The 27783-nt window shown below is 39.3% G+C and overlaps 3 protein-coding genes across 4 annotated transcripts in view; 1 reads left to right on the top strand and 2 right to left on the bottom strand.

Annotated features, from left to right (window-relative positions):
* Positions 1–4763, bottom strand: part of dnah6 (dynein, axonemal, heavy chain 6) — a 71263-nt gene extending 66500 nt beyond the window's left edge. The window contains exons 1-7 of the mRNA XM_084714481.1: positions 4694–4763; positions 2619–2695; positions 2323–2453; positions 1854–1902; positions 1257–1586; positions 993–1127; positions 780–867 (exon numbers count right to left, since the gene is read on the bottom strand). Of these exons, the coding sequence (XP_084570607.1) occupies positions 780–867; positions 993–1127; positions 1257–1586; positions 1854–1902; positions 2323–2453; positions 2619–2695; positions 4694–4763 (880 nt within the window). The remainder of the gene's footprint in view (positions 1–779; positions 868–992; positions 1128–1256; positions 1587–1853; positions 1903–2322; positions 2454–2618; positions 2696–4693) is intronic.
* A 1240-nt stretch (positions 4764–6003) lies between these two features.
* On the bottom strand, positions 6004–23037 carry sclt1 (sodium channel and clathrin linker 1). The gene is made up of 22 exons (XM_084715855.1): positions 22931–23037; positions 22457–22504; positions 21251–21318; positions 20923–20975; positions 20705–20777; positions 19697–19752; positions 19155–19290; positions 17934–18056; positions 17668–17733; positions 16855–16925; positions 15887–15977; positions 15566–15657; positions 15057–15234; positions 14800–14898; positions 10695–10766; positions 10487–10561; positions 10218–10360; positions 9808–10000; positions 8012–8208; positions 7253–7331; positions 6467–6562; positions 6004–6340 (listed from the first exon to the last, which is right to left on the bottom strand). The coding sequence occupies exons 2-22, from the start codon at positions 22488–22490 to the stop codon at positions 6281–6283; spliced, it is 2055 nt and encodes a 684-aa protein (XP_084571981.1). The 5' UTR covers positions 22491–22504; positions 22931–23037; the 3' UTR covers positions 6004–6280.
* A 143-nt stretch (positions 23038–23180) lies between these two features.
* Positions 23181–27213, top strand: c3h4orf33 (chromosome 3 C4orf33 homolog). 2 transcript variants are annotated; one of them, XM_084715854.1, is made up of 6 exons: positions 23181–23398; positions 23756–23949; positions 25294–25354; positions 25453–25504; positions 25625–25824; positions 27015–27213. In XM_084715854.1, the coding sequence occupies exons 2-6, from the start codon at positions 23760–23762 to the stop codon at positions 27109–27111; spliced, it is 600 nt and encodes a 199-aa protein (XP_084571980.1). In that variant the 5' UTR covers positions 23181–23398; positions 23756–23759; the 3' UTR covers positions 27112–27213. The 2 variants fall into 2 exon arrangements, with proteins under 2 accessions (XP_084571980.1, XP_084571978.1); XM_084715852.1 differs by lacking the exon at positions 23181–23398 and adding an exon at positions 23594–23676.
* Positions 27214–27783: the final 570 nt, after the last annotated feature.

Here is a 27783-nt window from a genome sequence, read left to right as displayed (position 1 = left end):
ATACTTTGTACAATTTAGAATGCAAGGAGAGTACTGACTAATTAATTAACAATGTCTCTGTTCTGTTAACATCACCCAGTAAGCCGTCATTAATTTCATTATTTACACCTGTGTTCTCAGCCGTGACATGTAAAACTGTCTCCTGCGATTAAAAAAGTAGCATCTCAGATACACAAATAGAGACAGAAAACAAACAGAATAGGGCTGCAATTATTGTAGCCAAAAGAATTCATGAGAACAATATGATTGCGACATCTCGACAAAAATCTGATCACTCAACTTCATCTGTTGTAATCTTCCACTTGTTTAATTGTGTATTTTGTCTCTCTTTTGGCAAATGAATTACACTCAGAATACAACTTTAGGGAGCTGGAAAGACAGTCTATAACCATAACTGTACAAAAATATACAAAAACAAGACAAAGCATGAATGGAAAGAAGTGGAAATTATTTAAAAGACACTGGATTATTTACATGATATTATCAAGTAAATATGTGTTGTGTATTATTAACCTGATGTCAGTATTGCATTTTATAAATATCCCAGTTATCATCAATACCAGTATATCATGGCACCCCTAAAACCAAACTGAAGGGAAACAAATGCAAGAAAATTACCCACCTGGTGAGGCGGCTACCAATATTCACCTTTTTCCAATTCACAAAAGCCTTTGCGTTTTTTTCATCATCTGTGAGAAACAGAGAGGACTATCAGTCTTTTAACATTGTAGCCTATGTATGTATATTTCAGTGTCTTCATATGATCAGTGTGGACGCACCACATGTATGCTGTGACAGGTAGTTCTGACAGGCAATAACTGTCACCTCCTTTACCAGATCTTGAAACTTCTCCAAATCAGTCAATACCTGATAAAAATGAACAAATGAGGGTAATGAGCTTGTGAGGAAGCACATAGAGGCATACACGATGTTCTATATGCACTCACACTTCAAACATCTGGACCAGTTTTGGTATAAATACACAATTGTACCTCTTGCAGTTGTTTAAACTGGATGTTCTGGAACTCTTGCAGTGTGTAAGTATGTTTTTTCTCCATGTGACACAAGCTCGTGTCGCTGATTTGGCAGCACATTTTCCTGATGTCTATCAGGGCAGGACTTGCAGACTGTATGATATATACAAATGTTAATAATAACCTCAAAGTGTATTCGTCACATATTTACAGTGTATTTCATATTCATTAAGGCAGCTTAAGAAAAATTAAAGACCTGAAATTGTACACAAAGTCACACACCTGACTGACAAGGAACAAATTGTTTTGGAGGTTCTCCCTGGCCAAATCAATCTTCCTGCCACGAATACCGGTGCGCCAGAAATAGAAGGGTTTCCACATTTTGAAGTGGGCAAAGAGGGGGATGCGGAGCAGCTTGCAGTGGAGGTTATACTCCTCTTTCCAGTCCTCAATGGTTATAAACTCGCCCTCACACACTGATAACACACCTTCATGGCTGATGATAAAATGGTCATCCTTATGGTACTCATACAATTGAAGTTTGTCCAGATGTTCATCAATGAGAAAGGGCCGTCTGAGGAGGCTAGGGGTTGACACCACATTCTGGGACAACTGGGAATTAGTGGAGAGATATAGGAAAAGATGAATTTATTCCTGGAAGTAGCTATTTTCAGTTGTCAACGAACTATGAATTGGGGCTTTAACAAATGCTTGCTCAATCCTTTGAAGAGAAGAGCCTGATTTTTGAAGACTACTGAGATTACACTATATTTTGGCACTACTTATTTAGATTGGTAGGTAAACAGGCAGCCTGAAAAATGTACCATTTGGCAGTTTTACACGATGCTTATCCTCATCTCTAACATATCTGTCACTGACCTTAGTTTTGGTTTGCAGAGGAGGTAGGTGGACAGGTGGATGGCGTCTGTGAGATGGTGGTGACTGACTAGAAAGCGAACTGGTATCCTGGAAGATAGATACATTTGCCAGAGTTTTACTAGTAATCTTGGCATTTTGCATGGCCTGTATTTAAGATATAGGAAATAATTTGAAGGTAAAGATGTTTTTGACAAACACGTCCATCAGGGCACAAAATCAGCACCAGCCACCAGCCAAATGATGGTTAATTCAGCACGTGGCTGGCAGATATGCTTCACTCAGTGGGCAACAAAAAACAATGGTTATCTATAGAGTAGCTGGTAAACTTGACATTGGAACATTCACTAGTCATATGTAGAGTGGACAAAAAGCTGTCTATCATGCACTATGGATATCTTATAAGCAGTCCTCTCCTCAAACATGTCTGGCACTGACCTTGGTCAGAGGAGGTAGGCGGTCAGGTGGACAGCGTCTGTGTGGCTGCTGTCTTTGTTGAGATGGACGTGACTGGGTGTCCCAGCCTGGAAAGTACAGCTGTTCACGGAATTTCAAGTGCTGGAGACTTGGTTCTTTCCGTTTCACACGTCTCTTCAACACAGCCTTGATGAAGGGGAAGAAACTGACATCTAAAGACTCATGCCTATATACTGAAATTACTTTAAGATTAAGGCAAGGATAATATATATTATTATAGGAAGTACTAAATCGGGTGTACAGTCAATGGTATTTCATAACTCAGTCTGATCTTAGTTTTCAAAGTCTCACCTGTGTATCCTGAGCTTGGACTGGGGGTCTTGGTTGGATGGTGGAGCTCTGTAGTTCAGAGGGCTTGTGCAATCCCTCTGGGACAGTATAGCAAGTGGAATTTAAGTTTCTTACTGACTTTAAGAGTTTACTAGCCAAGGCTTGCTGGTGATACAGTGTCACATGTAATAAGTGCCTAACAAAGCCATTTTCATAATAACTAAACGGCCCTATATGGACCTTCTGTCACAGAAAACATTTTGATCAGGGTTGTACATGATAAGTCAAACAGTCAATAAAACATTGCTATTGTCAATAGTAGGTACCAGAAATACTAGTCGATTAAACTAATTTTCAACATTTCATTAAAGCACAATGCTGGTTAAGTGATGCACTTGTGTTTACTGACATTTAAATGCAGATAATGTAACACACTGCCCCTGTGTCAAATGAGTGCGACAGGATGTACCAGCTACCAGAGTATCTTCCAGAGTAACTGGCTATGTACAGTATATGTGTGATTTGTGTGTTTAAAGGGTCTTTATATTGTGCTCAATTTTGATTTTTTTTTCTGAACATTCTCTTACTTTTAGGCTAGTTAACTTATCTTTTTTGTGACCAATTTCTTTATTGGTGTTATCCGCAATTATACAATCTATAAATAATTTAGTACATAAGTCGAAGAAAAAAAAAAGAGGGGAGACAATGAGCCATCCCTTTGCCCACTCCATGCCCATATTTGTTTGCAATTATTGGAGTACATATAATCACTTTTACATTAATATGAAATCTCATCATTGTCAAGATATTAATTTATGCATAAATCTTCAATCATGAGTCACATCAAGAATATCACCTGGTCAGCAGCTCGTTTGATGGCCTCTAATGTTTCTGCTTTAGCACTGAATGAAATGGATGAAATCAACAATTCTAAGACTAATACATTATTAAAGGAGGATATGCACTGATTAACAGACAGAATACGTGGGGGTATCCACCTTGTAATAAGGATTTTTTTGGCTGCCATTAAGCCAGCTAAAGAACCTATCTCTGATGGTTTAACAAATTAAGTGAAGAATCACTGTTCAACAGTGCAACGTTTGAGAGGCACGGTATTTGCATCCCAATGACAGCAGATATTATGTCAGTCACCTGGATGCAAAACTGATAAACTGCAGTAGATTCGAAAAACATGTGCACATAGATACCAAGAGTCTTTTGGTTACACAGAGAGCATATTGGGCTTGGGATCATTCTCAACTGACCATTGAACATTGAACATTTCCTTGTTGAAAGATAATAGTCATGTATCATTTTGTAATGTATCAGCTGGTGATTATAGTCATGTGATGTTAGAGAAATGGTACTCCAAATTCTTTTCCAATCTAGATTCTCTTAATGTAGAAAAACATCAGATTGTAACTGATAATTCATTCGTGAAGATCAGCAGATTCTGAAGATTATATGAATCACAGCAGTTGTGTGTACAATAGTCATAAACCATTGACCAGTTATATTTCAGTCATTTTAAACATCTTGTCAGCAAATAAGGTTGTCAGTAGGCTGCAGGAGCATACACACACTTTGTTCTTTCTTAATCACAAATTTCTCTCAAGTTGGCGGCTGCACTGTCCGTCATCTGGTTTACAACAGGTCCAGTGACATTAACAATCTGTTATTTATGACAGTTTAACCAATGCCTTACACGAGTAAAACACATCAATAATAATCATACTTTGATGCCAATGATTTGATCAGAAATTTTTCAAAATTCATGTTGTTCATATTACCACAATGGTTCATTTTCGGGTCAAACAGGACAGCATACAGGACAAGTGCTTGTAATTCTGGACTTTTCGGCAATAGTACAGTAAACACAGGTGTTACAGGTGTCATTAATTAAGGTTCTATGCCTGACCTTGTTTGTCCATTCAGAATAAATAGTCAAAGTGCTGCTGTTGCCCACGATGCCTCACTGGAGAGGCTCCGTTACACTAAATGGAATGGGACCTTAGTATTATTGACAACACCTATGTTTACCTTGCCATTTCATATCAACATGGCAAGCGTGGCAAAGGTCTATTAGCTTGGCTTACCTCTGTACTCATTTCCCCTGTTTTGACCGGAGCGGCTCGGCAGAGCAGCTCCTGGAGACGCAGAGGCCATGGTGTGTGACCTCACAGGCTGTGGGACAGTTTGGGGACAGGAAGACAGAGGAGTTAGCTAGAAGATAAATAGTAACGTCAGCGACCAGTTATTTTATCAGACAAATGGGCAAAGTGAATTTAAACTGTATCATTTACGCAACTAAATTCTTAGTAGCTGTTAGTCAAAATTTGCGAGCCCACTAGTATCCAATGTCATTATATAACGCTAAAAATAAATACACAGACACAGAAAACTACAAGCTAAGCTATACGAAATAGCTTAGGTTGTTTAAGGTAACGCAAACGTCGTGAGCCGATAGAAATGGTAATCTATCGTTACCGTTAGTAACTACTTTAAATTCGCAAACTTTTCTAACTTCCTTATTATGTGAACTTCATCTTATTGAGCTAATATATTCTTTTAAGATACTTCGAGCATGCCTACCGTATCGAACAACTATTCACTCCGCAATGTGTTGATGCACTTTGCCTATGCTACTTCATAAAACTATGAAGTTGTCGCACCGTGATGGTTTATTTGGTCTGACATAACGCTGAGGTTTACGGTTTCCTAGCAACAAGTTCTCTCCCGGCATGCAACGCACACAAACAAAGGCTCGTTGCTGGTTTTGTTTCACAATGAATTTTTTTCATACCCTTGCAGTTGGACAAATACCAATAAGCAGGGATGAAAGTTATTGTTTTGGGTTCGTACGCTTTAAGTATTTTTTCAGCCTGTAATTGTACTCCTTCTTAAAGGACAGTTCGCCCTAAAAAATCAAAAATACATACTTTTCCTCTTATCATTTAGTGTTATTTATCCATCTAGATAGTTTGGGTGCTTGTTGTTGAGTTTTGAGGATATCCACCATAGAGATGTCTACCTTCTCTTGAATAAAATGGGATGCTCAAAGTGCCAAAAGAAAAAAAAAAAAACCTCGACAGGATTGTCTCTCTAGAAATCATTACTCAGTTACTCAAGATATTCCATAGACCTTGATGTGAGCAGTTTCATGTAGGAGCTATTTTGTTTCTAGTAAAAATAAAGTGATTCTTGTAGATTCTACTGTAGAAATAAAGTAGTTCCTACATGAAACTGCAGGGTCTGCTGATTATCTTGAATACTCAGGTCATGATTTCTGGAGAAGACATTGCTATTGCATAGATTTTCTGTACTCTTCCAGCTCTGCAAATAAGCACATTCACATATTCAAGACACAAAGCACTGTATTACTGTAAATACAATAGAGACCAGGATGTATTTTGAAGGTGTTTATTTTGTAGTTATAATTAACAGTTTATTTCACATACTACACAAAACACATTATTCCATTGTTATAAATACAATTCACTAGAAAACATCTGGTAATATATTATTGTATGAAATTAGAAAATGTTTCCTTTGAATCACCAGTGCACTGGTAACACCACCGTTGTCTTATGCCTTTGGCCAAAATGTTAATGTCATATTAAAAAAAGGAGCAACATGTTCTAAACTCAGACAGGTACATTATTTTTCCTGTGGCAAAGTGACAATTATATAGTGTCTGGATCAACCATGGCTGTTTTCCTTCGCTGTGACGCCAACATACTCAGCTGTTAAAAACAAAGAACAACAACAAATAAATAAATAAATGTCATCATATTCATATTCATTCAGATAAGTCAGTCACACCAAGTCACCATATCTCTGCACAGGGCATATATTGTAATCACCCATACCTGTTGTGTAGCAGTAGTGGCCCTTTGTTCAGCTTGTGTCAGTCGTCTCTGGAGACGACTTGTCTTCTCTTGGTACTCTGCTAGCTGCCTCTCATACTGCACAAACACACATAACAATTAGTTACATGGAGTGAAACAAAAGACACTGCAATGTGCACAATTATCACTATCCATTTCCATAGGCATACTTTTCCCCTAGGTCTTAGGAGATGTGGTCTCTGCATTTATAAATATGCAGAAATTGTGAGTTAATCCTCACATTATTAGTTGGTGTCACTCAAACCCAGCTTGTTTCAGTTCATCATCCACTTGATGCACTAAATCATTATTTTCCATTCATGCAGTAAATGTAAGCTAAACAGTCAGCACATATTCTGTTGAAGTCCATTGGATGGACTGCATAAATTTAAACCTTTCCCAGCTGTCTTCATCTTCGCTGCTTTATGCTGCTTGGCACATCTGATGGTGATGTTGTAGATTTATAGTAAAATGCCTCCTGCTTCTTGTCTTTTTGTACCTGCTTGTCGGAGCATGCTGTAACAAAGGAGGCCTGACATTTGCAGAGGCTAACAGCAGCTGATCAGGCCTGAACAGCAAAGGGCAGCTTCTCCGCTCAGGTAGAAGACAGTGTCCTACAGTGCAGGACAAACACCTCACATTTCTCTTACAAGAACAGAATTATTCTAAGCAGTTGCACACTGTTCATCTGCCTTTCACACTAAACTCTAGCTGCAGGGTTGTTTCTGTGTGTGTGTGTGTGCGCGCATGTCTGCATGTTACACAAACCTCAGCGACAGTATTATGGTCAGTTTCAAGCTGCATCTCTAGCTCATGTGACCGCTGCTTCTGCCGATTCAGCTCTGCCCTGAAATAGACATTTTTTAAAAAGAGCTCAGCCACTTCTCTCAGAGACAAAAACATTTATAAAGCTTTATTTTCAAGTGTTTCAACATGTTCAATATTTCCAACACAGCTCGGCGTAGAACAGCTGTCGCTGAGGGCAAAACAACTCCAAGAGGTAAGTCAATTTCTGTTTCAAAAATGTTATCAAAATCTTTGCTGCTGCACCTTAGCTGTTGCTTAGTCTTTAATCCAGTGTTTCTGATAAAACTGATATAATAAAGAAACTATCCTTAGGCAGTAGCAGAAGTATCACAAGAAGGATTATTTCTTATTTCATAAAAACGCTTAAGCGTAATACAAACAGAGTATTGTATTAAATATTAATTTGTGTATTTCAACTAATTTTAAACTGTATCAAATTGGGGATGAGAAGAGTGTTGTTTCAGCAGTTACAGAAAACATTTGCTCAGCCTTCTTGCTCATTTGATCACCTCATTATTTAACTTTTATCTACACAGAAGGAAAGTACGCAGTCACACTGAAAGACATTAGAGTAGGCTTATATCTTTTTCATTTACGTTTGCTATCATTTAGAGGATTTAGACCAGCAATCTTTCAGTCCTGAAGCACATTCCTCAGTACATATTTTGCATCCTTCATTCATTCTTTAGTAATTTTAAATATATCATCAAAAGTTCTTACTTGAGGCCTGTGATTTTAGTCTCGAAGGACTGAATCAGGTTCTTGGCCTCTTCTTTCCAGCGCTGCGTACTTTTCTGCTGCGCTGTAAGAAGGCGAGTCAGATCAGCACTGGAGCTTCGGCTGCATTCCTCCAGCTCTCGCACCCGTGCGTCTAGTCCCTGCTCCTTCAGGCTGTACTCCTGCTCCATCTGAGACACCTGGGGGAGGGGTCAGCAGAGTGAAATGTAGGGTGTGTAAGGTCACACTGCTGGACAAGAATTCATTGAAACAGATGAAGATCTACATGCCCTAACTTGTCAGAACTAATTCAAATGAATGCCATTTATGCTATTTGATAGTATAACTTTATATATGCATGAGTTGTGTGTACAGCATGTATTAGACTGTCCACCTATCTCCATTTTTAACTTCTGACAACTATCCAATCACCTTCTATGCAAGTCTCTACTTCTGTCAGTAAGAGCTTTCCAACTGTTAATCCAAATGGCTGTTTGGCAAACACTTCAGATCAGCAGGCTAAACAAATCCTTTTTTTTCCTTTTCCTACTGCTTTCATCTTTTCTCCCACTCTTCTTAAAGAGGCACTCCACTGACTTTACACATGAAGATTAGTTTACTCATCCTGAGTACTACTACTGAGCCTGAAAAAACTGTTGTTCAATGTCATCTGTAGCTTTAGAGGGAGCTTTCTAAAGTTTGAGAAAATAATCCTGATGATGTCATCAGGGTTATGTCAGCTTGGGCTCAGAGACAGAAAATTTATACCAGGAAGGCTGAGTTACAAACTGAAGGTGCTTGTTGGAATTTGGAAAAAAAGAAGGCTGGGATGGTCTAACAAAAGCTATAAAGTTATTGAGCTGCATTATAGGAAATATGTGATCCACAGGTTTTAAGCTAGATCCCACTGTATCCCAGGCTGAAAATTTCTGCTCCATCAGTTCTGACCACCACCAGCACCATGGCTCTAGAGATGGCAATGTTGGTCTGTCGGTCAACCACCCTGGTCCTGATTGACATATCTCAAAAACTACTGGACGTAATTGTTCCAAATTCCAGAGGTAGTTTGTGTTATCAATTCAAATACTGAATGTAAAAATGTTGGCACAAGGTACAGTACTTGCTCTGGCCCTTGCTCAGAATGAAGCCTGCAGTCTGCAGTACATAGGGAGAGAGGACAGACCTGCCAGTCTATGCGAGTTAGGGAAATTCATGGGTGAGGAAACATCTCAGCAAGTCCTATCATTTAAAAATCCAGTGTGTAATATTTATCAGCAGTTGTTGGCAGAATGTTGCAGAAATGGAAAATATTATTCATAAATATGTTTTTATTAGTGTATAAAATTGGTGACTGAAAACAAAAACAAACCAAAAGAAAAACACCCAATGTGCCACACTCAGCACAGAATAGATACACTGCACCTCATCATGCTACTGGCATTTGTAGCATAGTGTAAATTCGTGGCACTCTCTTTGCAAACATTGAAAAAACTGCACTGGCCTCAGAAAGAGACTCTTTGGTAGACAGAGCCCATTGTTCTGTTTTTGTCTCGCAAGTCCTCAGACTTTATGAGTTTTGCTAAATGATCTTAGCAGGCTGTCCTCTACTGCCTTTATGCCCCTCCCACTGTCTCCCTTCTTTGTGTTCGTTATTCTAATTCACTAGTTCACTTCCTTCCCCTTCTTCATTTGCTACCAAAATATAACTTCACTCTTGTTTAAACTAGTCTTTTCTGGCACTTCTTCTAAAGAGCAAATCTTCCCTCATTTCCTTCCTTTCCTGTTGATCACTGAGTTACCTGTTGTTTGGCCTTCTTTTGGACCAGTAGGGTGGCCTTGCGCAACTCATCCATCTCCCTGCGGAGCTGCAGGTTCTCCTGTTGCAGATGGAGTCGCTCATCACTGACGCTGACACAGTCGTCGCGGACCGCAGCCAGAGAGCCCTGCAGCCGCCGCACTTCCTCCTGGCACCGTGACAGCTCCTCAGTGTAGCTACAAATGGAAAGGAAGGGTTTAGAGAGATGAAGAGGATAATTGTTATTTTTATACAGCAGTCATTATTGGGAGGAAATGGAGCCACATGGGCGACTACCCCTGCCATTGTGAGTCCTCCAGAATGGGAGAAGGAATGGAGGAAAGGAATAAAGATGGACAGAACTTCCTGCCCTGAATAGTGAAGACGAAACCTACAAAGCCAAGTTACACTTACTCCATCTCCATCTTTTTCAGTTTGTTCTGGGTGCTTTGCAGAGTGAGGCTTATGTCGTCCTTCATTCTTTCTGCATCTAGACATCTCTGGTGAAGGGCATCAATCTTCTGAAACTCTGGCTCTGCCCTGCCCTCCTTATACACCTTAAACAAAAACATCACAGGCAGCATTTTAAGCAATAATTGGACTCAAACACTATCAGCACTCTGCAGTTAGCTTTAACAGCTTTTTTTCATGTGGTTTCACTGATATTTTCATAGATACGGTACCTTCTCCAGCTCCTCCTCCACAGCTTTTCTCTCCCGCAGGGACCTTTCAATCTGAGACTCTTTATCTGCACACTCCTAGGGAGAGTAGGAAAGAAGGAACAGGGAGGATCAGAATAAAAATAAAATAACTGAGTAGACAGATAGAGAATGAAAAAAGAATTTAGTGTAATGTTTTAAAGAATTTGTCCTAAATGGGCCAGGTTCTTACCAGCTGGAGTGCAGACAGCTCCTCAGCCATACGGTGGATTTGAACATTGCACTGCTTGCGCGTGTTATCCACCTGTCAGAGAAAAGTAACACAGTTCCAAAGTGGACAGTGACTACTGAAATCTGGGTATTCCAGCCTATCAGCAACAGGTAACATTTGTGCCTGTGCACAGGACAAGGGGAAGGGAAGGGGGGAGAGAAAGGGATGCTAAATCTTCTGAGGGAGCACTGAAGGAGGATTTGTTTGGTTGTCGAGTTCAAATAAAAAGACTCCTTCCGTAGAATAATACACTCCACCTTTAATACCAAAGATATTGGGTGAGAGAAAAAGAAAACTGAAATGGCAATAATGTGTGAAAAAGTCATAAATGCTTTTATAATAGTAAAATAAAAGTAAAATAAAAAAAAAAAAAATGTGTAAATAAACACCTAGAGGTAATTTTGTTCGTTGTCCTGTACTTATTGACTTGAATTCAGGAGGATAATAACTTTGATTTGCATTCTGTCAATTTGCTACCTTGTGAAAACAGAACAATAAAGGGACAACGGTCTTACAAGAAACAGGAAGATAAATATTGTAATTATTATTATGAAGAGAAATATCTGTCATGTGAGTATTATCTTGTCGTAGTATTGCTATAGTTTTCTGTGCTGTCCTTGTGGTCCAATAAAAGTGAGATAACAAAAATCTGAAAAGAAAAATGAATTCTGGTTAATAATTTTTATCATAAAATTGCAGCCTTCAGAATCAGTTAATCTGGGCCACCAAGTACGGACTCAGAGGGTCTCATTAATCGACTTACTTTGAGTACTTCATTTTACTTGGGGCATTCTATAAGCCTTGGATGTTAAGATGCTGGCAATGTAATCTCAATGTCACCTGTCCGGGTACTAGCTGGGGACCTTTGTTGTACTTTGTCGCTTATCTCTCTCTCCCCCCTCATTTTCTGTCCTTGTTCAACCATCGAATATCAAAATGAAGGAAAAAAGCCCCCCAAAATATTAAGTGGCCCCTTTTACATAGCCTGTTCAAGGCAGGACTGTTGCATCATTATTCTGCCTCACCGTTGTGTTTGCAGAATCACTCGCTGATCAGAGTGGTAACAAGCTGGTGATGCTGTTGTGTTACATCACACCTATTTTGCTGGGGTGGCTTTATTGCGGCATTGTTTCGTTCAGTGTAAAAAAAGTGGGATGTAAAAAGGGCTAGTGATAATGAAAAGGGAAAATCCATAATTTTTAGGCTGTTGCATGTACCCCTAGATGCCTGCAAAAAAATGTAAAATCTTTGGGCATTGACAACATAAAGTATGGCTTGCTTGTCCAATCTTAATTGAGTGATTATTCTTAAGCAAATAAACATCTCTTCTTTAAACATACCTTATGGAGATTTTGACCATTAGTAGCACTATGATGCAGTGCTTTCAAAAGTGAGCCTCATTTTGTCTGGTTCCCATGCACGTTTCCTTCCTTAAAAACATGTGCAGAGCTAATTTTTGGAGTAACGCCTTCATTGTTTACATCCATGTTTGCTTACTAGTGTTTTCCTTGCCGTTACATTTTTGACACATTAGACACACCAGCTGTCCATCAGTGGAATAACATGACACTATAGGCAGGCAAATGAAGGAGAAAATAAGGTCGACTCTTGCAAACACTGCTCCATAGCAATTCTAGTGGTCAAAACTCAACAGGGCACCTTTAATCTTGGAGTCTGAATGGCTGATAACTCTAAACACACACCTGTTTTGAGAAACTCCACCACACAAGCAAAACTGGTGAGGTCCGTCAGCCAATTAGGCTAGCATGATATGAGAAAAATCTGCAATGTGCAATAACATTGTTCAATACTCCAATGAACATATGATTTATAACAAACTGTTTTCACCACATTTTCCTCGCTTTTCTCTCCTTCCGCACTCATTGTGCTGGCTAACCTCACAGTCACCACTAAATTGGTACCAGTTAATCTAAGGATCACTTATAGCTAGCCGAGGTTTCATGTAATTGTATGTATCCAGTAAGGTTGGGTACGGAAATCCAGTGCCAACATGCCACCAGTTCTCATGTGACCAGTACCTACCAGACTGAATCACAATAAAGATTACGGTGCCTCATTTTAGTGCCATATGCCTGAGCTGTTGACTGAAATAGTTCCTCTCTGGTGTGGATGTTACAGACATGTCAGCAAAACCTGCCCAATTATTATTACCGCAACTTTCACTCTACATGACTCTTGCAGCAGGAAGCCTTGTGCTATCAAGCAGCTATGGTAAACATGGTTAAAATGCTGAGCTAAACTGTCTCAACTGTGGCTGCATTTCAATTGTAATGATTCCAACACTGGGTGCGATGTCCAACAAATATTTAAGTAAAGACCCATAGACATGACTTCATGACTGGAAAAAATACTGCACACAGGACACAGTTCTAAACAGAGATGACCCCTGAGATGAGGAGGATAGATTTAAAACACTAGATGAGATGTTTCATAATGACTTGACCTTTATATCTGTGATGGGGAGACCACTGGTGATGATAACAGCAGCCTTTCCTCCGATTTGAAGCTGTATTTTACTACTATTTTTGCATTATTATTACTGTAACTGTTATTAAGTGTTCTGTTAACAGTCAATATATCATCCAATTTCAAGTTCAAATTCTTCTTAGCAATGAGAAAAGCTCTTCCTTTATGTTAATGCTAGTTTTGTGCCGTTTCTTTTTTCTTTTTCTTTTTTTTTTGATATTATCAGTCCAGGCAGCATTTCGGTAAAGGTACCTTTTTAAAAGCATTGTTTACCAAAACCTGGTATCCAGGTCTCCATCCGATAGGTCAAATGCTCAACATCCTGAATGTGAATGCATGGCATGTGTAAATAAAATTATGTTTCCTATTCATTGTATTTCAGGCATTTTTTTTGCAATGTGTTTATCGCATGTGTTCACATTGTGATGACGATGAAAACACGATTTATCAGTAACCCCTTCCGCCAGTGTAAGAAGTATTGGAATAGATAGAATCCCTGCACTTCCTTTTTCCTTATTAAAGAGTGTATTTCCGTCATCTATCATGTAGATATACCTGCCGTATTTCACCATCCAACCAGTGTTTGCTGAGATGTAAGCTAGCTTTAACCTCAGTCTTTTAGCATTCAGGTAAGAGGTAACTTCACAGTTACACTTTCACAGGGTTCTTGTTTCAAAACATGTCAGATAGAAACACTAAAATGTCAGCTGGAGACAGACTTTTCAGCCCACTCAAGGAGTTAGCAGTAGCTTACATCAGCCAGCTACACTTATGAAATCTCCTTGTGAGTCATTATTTTAGCCGACAAAATCCACCGCCTTCAGCTAGAAATGAGTACTTGCTTTTGTTTACGTCTCTAAGGATTCAAAGGCCTCATGTTTCAACAATTACTCCCTATTTTGATGTTAAATCTGCCACTGTTATCACTGTAAACTGTTAAATGCAGTGTGAGGATGGAGTTTGAAGTTTGGCAGGCATAGCAACAGTAACTAAGGAGGGCGTGGCTTAGCAAAGGGTCAATTTAGAGAAAGTGTAAAACATCAACAGTTACTCTCTAAAATACCATCATTTTTTGAAGGCCAGCCAGACTAAGATGACAGCCAGCACTGCAGTCATACTAGGCTTCATTAACAGGATTAAACAGTTGAAGGGCTTGATGAAGAAGACCCATTAATTGAGCATTAATCACCATGTCCCCGACTGAGGTTAGGCTGGGGGAAAAGAGCAAAGCTTTGCTTTTGGCTTAGTACATCAGTAAAGTTGGGGGTTGCGCTGCCATGTAAGGCTAATTATAAATCAGAAATTCTGTGGTTTCTGTAGTTTTTACAGATATTAATTTCTTTGAGAATTTAAGTATACAGAGTTGGCACCAATTATCTTGACATCATCCAGTGCTTTTAAGTAATGGTGTGATACATTCGGTAGCTTAAAAGGCAGATTTTAGTCGCACACAGAGCAAATTACATGGAGGGCATTTAGTAAAATAAGCTGTGATTCTATAATATTTTGTAGATTTTTCAGTGACTTTCAGGGCTGTATCATTTTCTGCAGAAACAGAGCTTGCTCAGTGAGCCATTACCTCCTTTCTAGTTCGGACTGCGGCATCCTGGATTAACTGTTTGATGGCCTCCTTTGTCTTCTCCAGCTCCTCTGCCTTCTGTTTCTCTCTTAGCAGGGCCTGAAGACAGATGGTAAAAAGAGAAACACATTGCAAGGGATGTGGACACTTGTAAGGAGGACAGTGCACCTCAGCAGTTTGAGAGGGACAGCCTCTGCCAGAGAAAAGGGCTGAAAATGGGAAACAGGACAGAGAAAGAAAGGAAACGAGAGAGTCACCTGGTCCTTCTGCAGTGCAGCTTCCTCTGCCACCTGAACACTCTCTCGGACTTTGGCTAAGGCCTCATACTTTTCCTCTTCTAGGGTGGTGCAACGTGCTTGGAGTTCCCCCACCTTTCTCTCCCACACTGTTTGGTCTCTGCGAACTGCCTCTGCCTCCTGAGACGCAGCTTTTAGTCTGGCAATGGACAAAAGGTAGTGAGTACCAGCAGCAAAGGGAAAAGGGGGGAACTGCTCCTTCGCTCTCTGTAATTTTAATGTAAAAATTTGTCTTCCCAAAAGAGTCATACATCCCACTGCTTCAACAAGACTGAGTACTGTTCTTTCTGAAATTGGTAAATGTTGTTGGGCTTCCTCTATACTGTATATTTTCAGTCATTTTGAAAAACAGAATGTGGTATGATCATGTCTAGTAGCTAGTAGTAGTACCACAATGCTGCATGAATTTGACCAAAGACTGAAATGCTTGAACGGTAAGAAAAAGATCAAGAAGAAGAAGGTGTGTTTACCGGGTCTCTAGTTGGCTCAAGGCCGCCTGAAGCTGTTGGAGCCGTCTGTCTGCTGCATCCTCACGGCCCTGAGCCTCTGCCACATCTTCCTCCTACAGACACAAACACACACACACACACACACACACTTATTGTTTTTTTTTTTTAATTCACTGGATCATTTTGTTTTTAAAACGTCAAAAGTGATGCCCAACAGCCAAAAAATATGTGTTCAGTCTTAAGTCCTGATCAAGTTCTCCACTACTTTCCGCACCTTCATTCGGTGGACAACAAATTTTATACCGCAATACATTTTTTATTCTGGATATTTTTGTCTCTTACCCGTCTCTGCATCTGGTCCTGGACATTCTGCAGCAATTTGGTCATCTCATCCACTTTTGCCGTGGCCGTCCTCAGCTCAGCCTTGGCCTGCCTACACCAGGAAAACAGAGCAAACAATAGTGTAAGCAGATAACAACATCAAGACCTGGCTGCCACCTTGAATTGATAGCTGCCTTATTTGATTAATGCGATTAGAAAATGGTTCCACATTTATATATTTATTTGCTTTCTCGCTAAGAGTTAAATGACAGGATATATACCAAATATGTCTGCACAGAAATATGAAGCCAGCATTGTTAGCTTAGCATAAACAGTGTAAATGGGTAGAAAGTGTTGGCCTAGCTCTGTCCAAAGGTAATGTAATCCACCTACCAGCACCACTAAAGCTCACTTTTACAATTTACGCTATAAAGGGGAATTCTGTTACCACTGACCAGAGCTGGGCTAGCTGCTTACCATAGTTTTTTCAGTCTTTGTGCTAAGCTAACCAGTTGCTGGCTGTAGCTTTAAATTTACCATATAGATACGAGAGTGGTATTAATCTTAATGAATCTTACACTCAGCAAGAAACCAAATAAATATTATTTCCCAAAATACTGAACAATTCCTTTAATTTAATTTAAAAGGTAGACCGTAAAGCTTAACCACAATTCATGTACTGTATACTGCCAAGGCATCAAAGAAAATATTATGTTTCCTCATGGACATACTGTGTTTGTTCCACCTGTATTTCCCAGCATGGGGACGAACTCGTTCAGACCAAAACTAACTGTGCATTCTGCGTCTGTTTTCATACAGCAACTTCCATCACTTCATTGGTGCAGGCTGTGGTATTGTACACCACTCATTGGCCATGAAACAAACTGTTGAAAACTGCTGTCACGGGAGTAACACTAACCTCACAGAGCACATTCACAGAGCAAGACCTCTGGCAGCAGCCATGTTGAATGTCCAAGGTATTTAGTTACCTGAGCTGGCTGTGTAGCTCCTCCATCTCCGTGCTCTGCTCTGTCACAGTCTTCAGGAACTGCTGGTTAGTCTGTGTGTGGCAAGAGAGACAAGACTGCCATTTGTGTGGCATGACTCCAAACACTCAAACTTTATCCAACTTTCCCCTCAAACTTCTCTCTCAAAACTTTGTGTCCCTTTAGAACAAACTTGGGAGTCTCTGTCAGTCATTCATTGCTACAAAGTCAATCGTTCTTACAGTCAGTGACTGAAAAAGGCTGTTTGTTTGAGAAGTCAGAGAGGGGAAAGCCCAAGGCTTGCCCCCTCATTAAAAATGCATCAAAGGGATATAGTATTACTCTCTCCTCACACATTGCATTGTCTCCTCAGCAAGCATGCACACAAACATGCATGTATATGTGTCTGTGCATGGGTTTTTATGTGACTTCATATAAGGACAGTACACTGTGCACCTAAATCTCCAAGTAAGGTAGAGCCTGAGTCAGATTACTGTCTAAATAGAGTCTGAACAGTCTGAAGCCGAGTGTATTTATGTGTGACTGTAGGTGTGAGAGAGAGACAGACTAGTGTGTAACAATATGTGCTGGCAAAAGAAAAGGCTATGGTAGTCAGAAGATTACCAAGTGAGCTGACACTTTATTATACAACCAAGACAGTTCTGGCAGACTACCAGCATGATTTAAAAACCGATTCACTTAGTTACGAGATTAATTATTAGAGCAGGGTTAATTTCAGAGAACTGCACAGCATTTCGATCCTGTGGCTAATTAAGAGGCAATAATTTAACACGCTTTTAATTAACCATCACTTACCGATTCCAGTTTCTGATTGGCCACTTGAAGTTTGTGTGTGTGTTGCTGGAGCTGAACAAGCTGATCCTGTGATGGAAAAAAGAGGCATTAGATAAAAGTTAACTGCTTGTAATTACCTCATGCATATATCAAGCATTCACTGAGGCCAAGCTGCTCTAATTAACCTCTTTTCCATCATAATGGCTCCATCTAGTGGTAAAGGGCTGATGTGCTAATAATGTGCTGCTAGCGTGCTGGCTCTGTTTGTTAGTGCAGCAATACTGAACCTTGAGCTGCTGTCTCTGAGCATCGTGGATCTGTCCATCAGAGATGGTCTTTTGGTAGACCTGCTGGAGGCGGTCCAGCTCCTGGGCTGCTGTCTGCCACAGCTCCATGGCTTGGACCCGCTCCTAAACAAACACACATAAAAACCATACACACTAGCTCATGCACACTCAGAGGCATCTATGCATATTTTTCTCACTTAAGAGTTACATGAGAGGAACAATACTAAGCATCTCTGTGCATTCAGTAGAGAGAGACATCCAGGGTATAACTTTTTGTGGATTAGGTACTAACGGTGTGGAAAAGAACTACTAGATTAAAAAAAAAAAATCCACAGAATTTTGTTCAGTTATGAAATAGTGTGAATCTGGCAACTTTATTATAATGGCAGTGCTGTGTAGAGCCACTGGGACCAGCGGTTGTTGTTACCACTATCAGTAAAAAACTTTTGTGAGCCAACTACTCAATAAACCATTATGTCTTGTTTTCTGGTACTATACTGTATATGTAAAGTGAAACTATGAAACCTCTGAAGGAAAAAATAACACATTCTTCCTCTTACAAAAAAAGTTGACTTTTTTTATTTCAAGGTGCTCAGGGGTTTTAAAGTTATAGCCATACTTGGCCTGGCGCGACTACCAGCTTATGGTGGGTAATGTTAGCAAAATTTAGGTAAATACTGCTCTAAAACATGCACTTATGAGCCACTTTACTGACTCTCCTCCACTTGTGCTACTGTAACATGAGTTAGCTAAATACTAAACAGTATCTTACATAGTCTTGCTAACACAGCTTCATACCCACCAGGAATGTTTCAGAGGAAGAGTGTTTTGCTTGCCCATTTTTTTGATTTGCTCCAAACCACTTCTATACAGAAGTTAAATTAGACATACCACTTCTATACAGACGTGGTATAGAGCATCTTGCCCTGACTTGACTTCCTGCCCAGCTTGACTTGCTCTATGCAGCTTGACACAGCTTCCAGCAAAAATAAATTAGACAGATCAGAAGTGGAGCAGAGTGGGGACACACTTCTGCTGTGTCACAGCTGAAATGTGATGCAGCCGTGCCAGGTGGTCAACACGCAATTCAGCATATCAAACAAGCATATCTGGTTACACCACAATGTAGCACAACAAATTGTTTGTATAGTATGAACACATATTTGTAAATCTGGACTTTGTCTACACAGGTTTAGACATCACATATGAACATTTTCAGACCTGCTCAGACAGCTGGACTTGTTCTTGGAGCTTTCTAGTGACTGTGTCCTCCTCCAGTGTGCTGCCCTCCATTCCTGAAGCCATGGGCAGGGCATGAAGCTGCTTCTCAACAGACTCCCGCAGCTCCGCATGCAGCCTGGGAAAGGTGGGAAGTTGATACTGAAGGGCTAATTTTTTTAACAAATGATAAAATGGTACATAGCTTTTGATTTTAAATAAAATATCAGAACCTTAAATTTTAGCCAATAAATCACATTATTTTGCTGCAATGTAACTATCAACAAGCCTTGATAAACAACAAAGAACTAATGAGCAAGAAATATAACATTAATACTCTCCTACTACTCACTATTGTACCATTTTTGGTGGGACATACAAATATAATCAAAGTCACTCAATGTATAATTTTCGAGTCAAAAAACAATTAGCATGTCATTCTCTTTCAGAACATAACTCATGACAAAAAGCTGAGCAGATGTTAATTGATGTGATCAATGATTGCTTTTGTCTCCTCTTTTGAACCTACTCTACTATTTTTCTACCTTTCGTTCTCCTTGACAACCCTCTCCAACTTCACTTTTACATCGGCCATCTGCGCCTGTTGATTGAAACAAGTAGACCAACATTGTTAGTAACTAGCATCATCTCAATACATTTTACGGCACCTGCAATTAACTTTAACACAACTAAAAAGTAAATGGTCAGTATTTTTTATAGAAAGACAAGAACCATATTTTATGCAATAAAGTAAATTCAGACCAAGCAATAAAGAGATATTCATCACTCAGCTCCAACTTGTAAAGTTTTAGACTTTACTCCCAGGCCCCACTGGATACTTGAGAAGCATGTATGTGTCACAGATGCTGATGGTTTTCATTTTGGTGTCCACATTAACAGAGCAGCCACACAATTCACATGAGCAGCACAGCTGCAGCCACACTTCAATTAGAAATTTGGAGTCTCGCCCTTTTTTGTGGCATGGCACTCACAGCTCTATGCAAAAATACACAGTGAAGATGATCTGTTGACAGCCATATTGACATCATATAAGCAACATGACACTTCGAACTTCAGTTTCATCGTCTACATCTGTAGAATATGTCAGATATGAAAAAAGTTTTTCTTTCTTTCTTTTCTTTTTCTCTTTCTCTCTCTTTCCCTCCCTGCCTCCCTCTCTCTTAATGAAGGTTAAAAAAAAATCACACTGCTTTATGAATACAACTCTGTTGTTCTCTTCACAACTCAAACTCGATGTTTAAAGATAGGGCTGGCAGCAGCAGCCCTGACACAGAAACACTGCCTGTGTAGACACCATAGACATCAAGCTGCAGCAGTTCATCAAGGTGTCTGTCACGACAGGTACAAGCTGGCTCTGTGGCCTGAGCATTACGCTACCCAATTTAGCATATGTCAACAGCTTATATTGATATATCTCATTAATTTAGTTTATATCAACAGTATACAGTAAATGAAGTGAAGATACTTAATAGGTTTGTGAATTTCTAATATAGTGCATTTCCCTGTCCAAACTGAATTTATGCCTTTTTCACCTGGTATCTCTGCAGCTGTTCAGTCATTTCGTCCACGTGCTGATCATACTCCGCAACCAGAGGAGCCATTATACTGTAATACAGATAGACAATGATGTCATTTATGTAAAGGAAAAATATATGCTCTCCAGTGCACTTGTATCAACAGACTTTCATTTTTTTTAACTTGGACTTGCAAAAAACAGCATGTTGACTGACTGACTTTTACTGCACCTGACCTTCTATCAGAGATCCAGGGTGCAGGAGACTCTGCCCGTCTTGTCTCTTCCACCTGATGAATGTAAGAGATGCAGGGCGTGAGGGTTAGCATTATGGGGTGACCAGTTGTAGTTCATTTACCTAATATTCTTTATACTGTTATTAAACCAAAAATTTAGATGAAGGGGTTACAGAGACTACAGTAATTAAAATTCCCATATATGTACAACAGTTGGCATCTTGTTTAATAATTTCCTAACACAGTGAAATTTGGCATCTTCAGTTGTTTTTCTGAACATACCAAATAATGAGCTAAAGCTTCAACAGTTTTTACAGATATTTTTGTACCTGAGATGATGTGGATTGAGTGTGGTGCCCATACTGATACTGGCTGAGAGCTGAATTCAACCTGTGGACTGGAAAAAAAAAACATGCACACAAAGTCAAGAATACACAGTCAAGTTGCTCCAGCTCTACCATTCAAGATGACAGGTTGCTCCACACTGAAGTAAAAGTATTTCACCAAAATCATTTCATATAATTGTTTCCTTGGATTTGTCAGTCACGAATATCTTAGCTAATATAAAATCAAAACTGAATGCAACACAGCTGTATCAGCGTTGCATAATTGTTGATGCACACATAAGCATCTTGAAATGAAAGCAAAGCAGCAGTCTTGATAAATTGCTGCCTAACTTATTATGCTCTCTGATTAAGCTGGACTCTGCTATCCATAGTTTATTTAGGACTATAGGATAGCCTCATAATATTCCCAGCATAGATTTGTATGACCAAATCTGAGATTCTTGATGAATAAATGCTCTGATGTGGTATTTCTTGGTTCTAGTGATAAACCAATTAGTCTATTGGTCAATTAATTCGGACAATTATCTGGCATTTCAAGATGATCAGCATCGGCTGATGCAAGCACTCACGAGGCTGATAAACAAAAATGTCTGTAGACACATGTGCAGGCACCCTTGTCAGTGTCTCTCCTGTGGAATGATGTTTGTACTCCACCTTGTGAGTTTTGGGATGGTGGTGAAATACTTTTGAGCCCTCTCATGCATCCTGCTGAAAATAGTTCCCTAAACTTCCTCAGCCACCATTTCTAAATCTAAGTGTTAACATGTTTCTTCCATTCTACATGACAGCATATCTAATCTAAATGTGTTACTGGTTAGTGGTAAATATATATTATCATATAGTGTATAGAAAAGTAGAATAATAATGAAGTCACCTCTGACATACTGTATCTTCAGAGGCGTTCTGAAATCTACAGCAGGTAGGTCTACAGCATAAACCAATGTATGCATTTCTTTGTTTTGACATCAGCATTGTCAGCCAGCCTGCTCTCTAGCTACTGGTGAATTCAGATCAGATCAGTATTAATGCGTAACACATGAATTGCAATATAGTGTGCTATACAACCCCATTTCTCTTCATTTGAACTTAAAGCTGGGCTAAACTTCCCTTCAACAGATTTGGGGCTGGTCAGTTTTGATGGACGTGACAAGCTACCAGTGCATCCTCCCTGGTTTGTCTCTTACTTACCTTGATCACGTAAAAACTCAACTTCTGCTTCCATTATGAAGGTGCAGCCTAGATAGAAACAGATCAGTTTGACTTGGAAATTTAAAAACGATAACCACAAACGTTATCTTGCAAACTCAACATTAACGATAAAACAGATGCAGGTACAATCTGACCATAAGTTCTGTGAACAGTTTCAAGGCAACGTTTCACCCCGTAAGTCTAAGAACTGGTTGACTGTCTCTAAAAAAACACGCCACGACGTTACACATCTGCTGAAAATCAGTTGGCTAGCAAGCGTTACCAGTGGTTACCTGGAGCTAGCGTTAGCTGGCGCAGCTAATCAATCTCAACTGAGCTTAGCTAAGCTAGCTAACTAAACCGTTTGGTCTGTTGAAAAATGGCAAACTTGCAGAACATTTTTAGACCAAGGTGACAATTACGAGTTATATAAATGTTTTATAGAACACGCTGCAGTTTAGAATACAAACGTACAAAAGTGGGGTCTTTACTCAAAGCTTCGGTTCCGCCGTCGGATTTGAAGCAAACAAATGTAAACCAATAGCAATGAAGGTATGCAGCACTGAATTTGTTCCGTCTGTGCAACGAGGAAGTACAATGGTTCCGCTTAGTGTCGGGAAACTTCAGTCGGATATACTTTCAGGGACATGTCAATTTAAAAAATTTAATCCTCTAGTTTCAGTTTGACTATTGTATTTGACTTTTTTTTAAGTGTAAATAGATTATGTTTTCACCTTCACCAGCTTGTCTGGTCCGTTTTAAAGCAACACACGTTAACACACGTAGACTAGCTCTCGGCCACCTGGTCATATGATAAGGTTACTACCAAAATTAGATTCGGTTATGCTAATTTAACATACTTTCCGTTGGAAAACAGCGTCTTCTGGGTCAGCTGCCAGCATTGAAATCAAGTCTACACTGAAACTACTATATTAACACCAGGTAGGTTCACTTTGATAAGTGATAGTACCAATTTTTCCATACCAGGAAGCCAAATTCACTATCTTTACAAGTTATTGAGTAACAGAACTGCAATTAACATCAACCTAATTTGATAACGAACTGCTTAAAGAGCCGAACAGGGGTTATATTAAGAGCTGACAAGCTCAGTTGTTGCACAGTTGAGGTTACTTCAGTCTTTGCAGCTTTGACAACATGGGGACAGCTCGTGGAATACAGTTTATGACACTTGTCCACATTCTGCTATGCTGTGAATCTCTGTAGGTTTGCAATTTATTGCTGCACTGTGTCACTGCGGTCAAATAGGAGATTATCATTCTGATTTCATTTTTCTTTCAGTCCCATGACGCCAATGCAGTATGCGATCCAGCACACTTGGGACAGCAGTCCTCTGAATCATGACCCCATCAAGATCGTTTTCTCTCCTGGTCAAGGAGGGCTGAAGATGGAAGTGTTTGGTCCCTTCTTCAATGACCCAGCAGCTCCTGCAGGACCCCCTGGTCATCCGTTCCCTGGACTCTGGGATTATGAAGGTGGGTAAGAAGGCAGGAATTTAGGAATTTATTGACAAATCTGTCTAAAATAAAATGGTTGCATAAGTGTGACGTTAAAAGCAACAGTTGGAATGTTTAAATGTGATATTAAGTGACTGGCAAATGGAATAACAAAGGCGAAGTTTTAAGACCATCTTAAAGGGCACTCTACAAATCTCCATTCAGAAAACATAATTTTTCTAAACATTTGAAAACTAATTGTTACAGACTGTTTGTAACTTTTTCACCAAGAGTTTGTAATAGGGTTGCTTAAATCCATCTGTAATTAAAGGAATAGGAACATCTTGGGTAATTTGTCTATTCACCTATTCAATTATTGTCAAGTTAGATGAGGAGATATATACCACTGTTATGTCTTCATTATGAGGCTACAGCCAGCAGACGGTTAAAACTGACCAATTTACACATTATACTGCATATCGTTTGTTTAACTTGTATGACAAAGGAAGTGTAAAAGAAAAATCCAGTCATTATGCTAAGCTAAGATAACTGTCTCTAAGCTCCAGCTTCATAATAAATGGACAGACATGAAAGTGTTATCAATCTTCTTATCGAATTTTGGATATATCTTTGACTGATTATAAGTAACCAGTTTAATAATTGTGTAATTTTTCCACTCACACTCTCCAGACTTTATAGCATTGATTAGGCCAAACTTCACAAAGGTCGCATTTATGGCCTGTTGTAGTGGATTGCATTATATTGTACAGGTGTTGCTTTTATGGTTCCCACCCCCCAATAGCTGTATTTATAACATTGTTATTCCAGTCATGTGTTAGGGATTCAGTTGTGATGCAATTTTTGGCCACTGCAAAAGCTGAGATAAAAATTATGAATAAAATCCAATGAGGTTGGAGAGATGAGGGACTAGCTCTGTTTATGAGGCCATAATAGTAATTGCATTATCATTATTATGGTGACACAGCAATTAAACCCAGTGATGAGGTTGAGTAATAACAATCCTATCTAATTGACCTTAAGTAAGTTCGATTTCCGGTTAATGAGCCCCACATATTTGGCCTCATTAATGTTACTTATTAGATTGGAAACCAACCCCATTATAATCTAAGCAGATAATGAGCATGCTGCTAGGTTAGCGGGTGTGCTGGTCTTCGTATCTTATTTGAAAGTTTATGTACGTGTCATTTCTACATAATATTGTTAAACTGTAACTTAATCACTAAAATGATTAAATTTTTGTCTTTTTTTTTTCTCTGGAATAGGTGCTCATGAGGTTAATAACACCTTTTAAAGCAGTCTATTAATGTATGATTAAAGTTTTTTTTCTTATCTTGCTTTAATTATTTTTCTTATTCTCCACAGTTGTTGAGTCCTTCTTCCTTGATAGCACTACAGTAAATTACCTAGAAATTGAGCTTTGTCCGTAAGTACAACTCTTAACTGTTTGTAACATCCATGTTTGTGACCATATGTTTATGAGACATTCTTAATACAAACAAACAAACTGTGTTTTCATTTTAGACATGGACAGCACCTGATATTATTGCTGTCAGGAGTTGGCCAGGCATTCGTGGTAGGTCAACATCAGTCAAGGGAGTTACTGAAGGGGGCAACTGGTTATTTTTGATTTTGTTGATTTTTCATTAAGCTGTTTAAGTATTTCTTACTTTTTTTCTTCAAATTCTTTCTCCAGCAACAACTGCCCATGGTGTTTAAGACCACAATCAAAGGGGACAGGTGGATGGGTGAGGCCACTATTCCCTGGGGCTACTTCCCTCCTAATGTCAACAAGATGAACTCCTACGCCATCCATGGCTCAGGAGAGAAGCGTACATATGAGGCTCTCTACCCTATCCCCAAGGAGGAGATAGAGGAAGGCCAAAAACCCAACTTGTGAGTATGCTGACTCCTATGAGTACACTTGTTTGAGATCATATAGGTAATTTGCACAAACATTTCTTAAGTAAAAGATGTTTTGTTTTGACTGGGCACTCCAGCAATTTAGCATTGCACTTTGATGAAGCTGGGGAACTTGTGAGAGACATGTTTTTAAAAGACTGGTCAAAATTAAAGCAGCAGACGTTGAGATATCCTGACTTTCAGTCCCTAGTATGTTTCAAGCTCCTAAAACACCAGATCCAACATTTACCATGATGCAATTTCATAGCATCTTTCATTAGACTTCCCCTTACTAGTAAATGGCCACGTTTCAAACTTCACACCACAGTTTGTGACACAGTTTTCTGTTGCAAGTCTCAAGACCCTGCCAAAATCACCCATAATGATGACAACATCATTTTCCCTTCTGTTTCATTTTCCACTCATTGGAAGATTGATCCCCAGCTACCTCAAGTCTGCATGTCAAAGTATCCCCAAATTGACCCCAGATGTATTGCCATTGCTGTGTGAGTGAGTGTGTGAACGATTAGTTTGCAAGGAGCAGAGGAACCTTGTTTGGCAGCCTCTGCTTATATGTGCTGTCAGGCTAACCTCCAACTTGCACTTTTTAGATCAGTGAGCTGTTTGCCAATACCTTGCCATGCTGTTAAAAAAAGTTGAGAAAACTCATAATTTTTAAGGTTACTGTCTTCACTAGATTGTTGAGTTTGAATCAAACATTTTAAGTTTTGAAATAAAAGGAGTTTTGCGATCCTATAATGTCTTACTGAGATCATTTACTTTTCTTCTTTAGATGAACTTGAATTTTTGGAAGAAATTTTGGTTTTGTCATTATTTGGGTGCTTGAACATTAAATTGTTGCAATTGACTTCAATGTCTTTACTTAACAATTTTTTAAATAATTTTTTTTTGGGAGGGGGGGGTGTTCTATAACTCAAAGATACAAGTTGATCAACAGAAGAAAAGTAAATCTTTAAACAAAACATAATTAGATGGTCAAACTTTTTCACTTACTCGCTTGAGTGAGTTGCCTTGTAATTTTGAGTTTTTCTCAACTTTTTCATTTTGCAGTGTGAAATTACACTCAAAAAGAGATTTACAGTATATGCATGTATAAATATGTGTGTGTGTTTGTGTGAGATTTTTGCACATCTTATATCCAAAGTTCTCTCTCTGTCTCTTAGCCACCGCCTGGAGTATTTCCAAGATTTTTGCCTGCAAAGCATCATGGGAGAAGGTTGGGTCCAGCCAGAGTCTCCTCTGTGGGAAGGAAAGCCCTGAGCTTTTCAAAAACACTCCCATCTCTCTCTCTCTGTCTCTTACACACACACACACACACACACACACACACACACACACACACACACACACACACACACACACATCACAGCAGTAGGGCAACAGTACAAACACTCATTGACAGAGAACAAAGGGCAATCAATCTTTATTAGTTAATGATGTCAAATGATATGACAAGAAATATGTTATCAGCATGTCAGAGCGTGTTAGCCTCCACACACATCTGTACAAGCACACAGTCACACACACTTCACAAGGTGTTGGACGTCACCTTAAATTGCCTTGGCAGAGGGTGACCTGCAGCAGTTATACTGTGGGTGGTGGCAAGGAATGTTCACTTTGACATTCAGCTTCTGTGCAGCTTGTTCAGTGAGGTGAACCACAGCAGGTTCTTGTGAGTCTTTGCCCTGACTGTTAAGACACACATACACAAACAATCACATACTGCTGACGTGAAAAATCTTTTTCAGAGATAGATGCCAGAACTTTTGAATTAGTGCTGTACTGTAATTAGATCCTTGTGCAATCATTCCACTTAAATGTTTACATATTGATTACATATTGCTTTAAGTGTATTTTCTTTTTTTTTTCTATGATTATTTGACACTTAAATTGTATTTCTGATGTATGATCATGTCTGTCTTATAAAGTAAC

Source organism: Lutjanus erythropterus, chromosome 3 (genome assembly GCF_056507025.1).
Source record: "Lutjanus erythropterus isolate fLutEry1 chromosome 3, fLutEry1.hap2, whole genome shotgun sequence".
In the NCBI taxonomy this organism is placed as follows: Eukaryota; Metazoa; Chordata; class Actinopteri; order Lutjaniformes; family Lutjanidae; genus Lutjanus; species Lutjanus erythropterus.
Note: the sequence above shows the minus strand (reverse complement) of the source record. Positions and strands in the feature narration are given on the sequence as shown.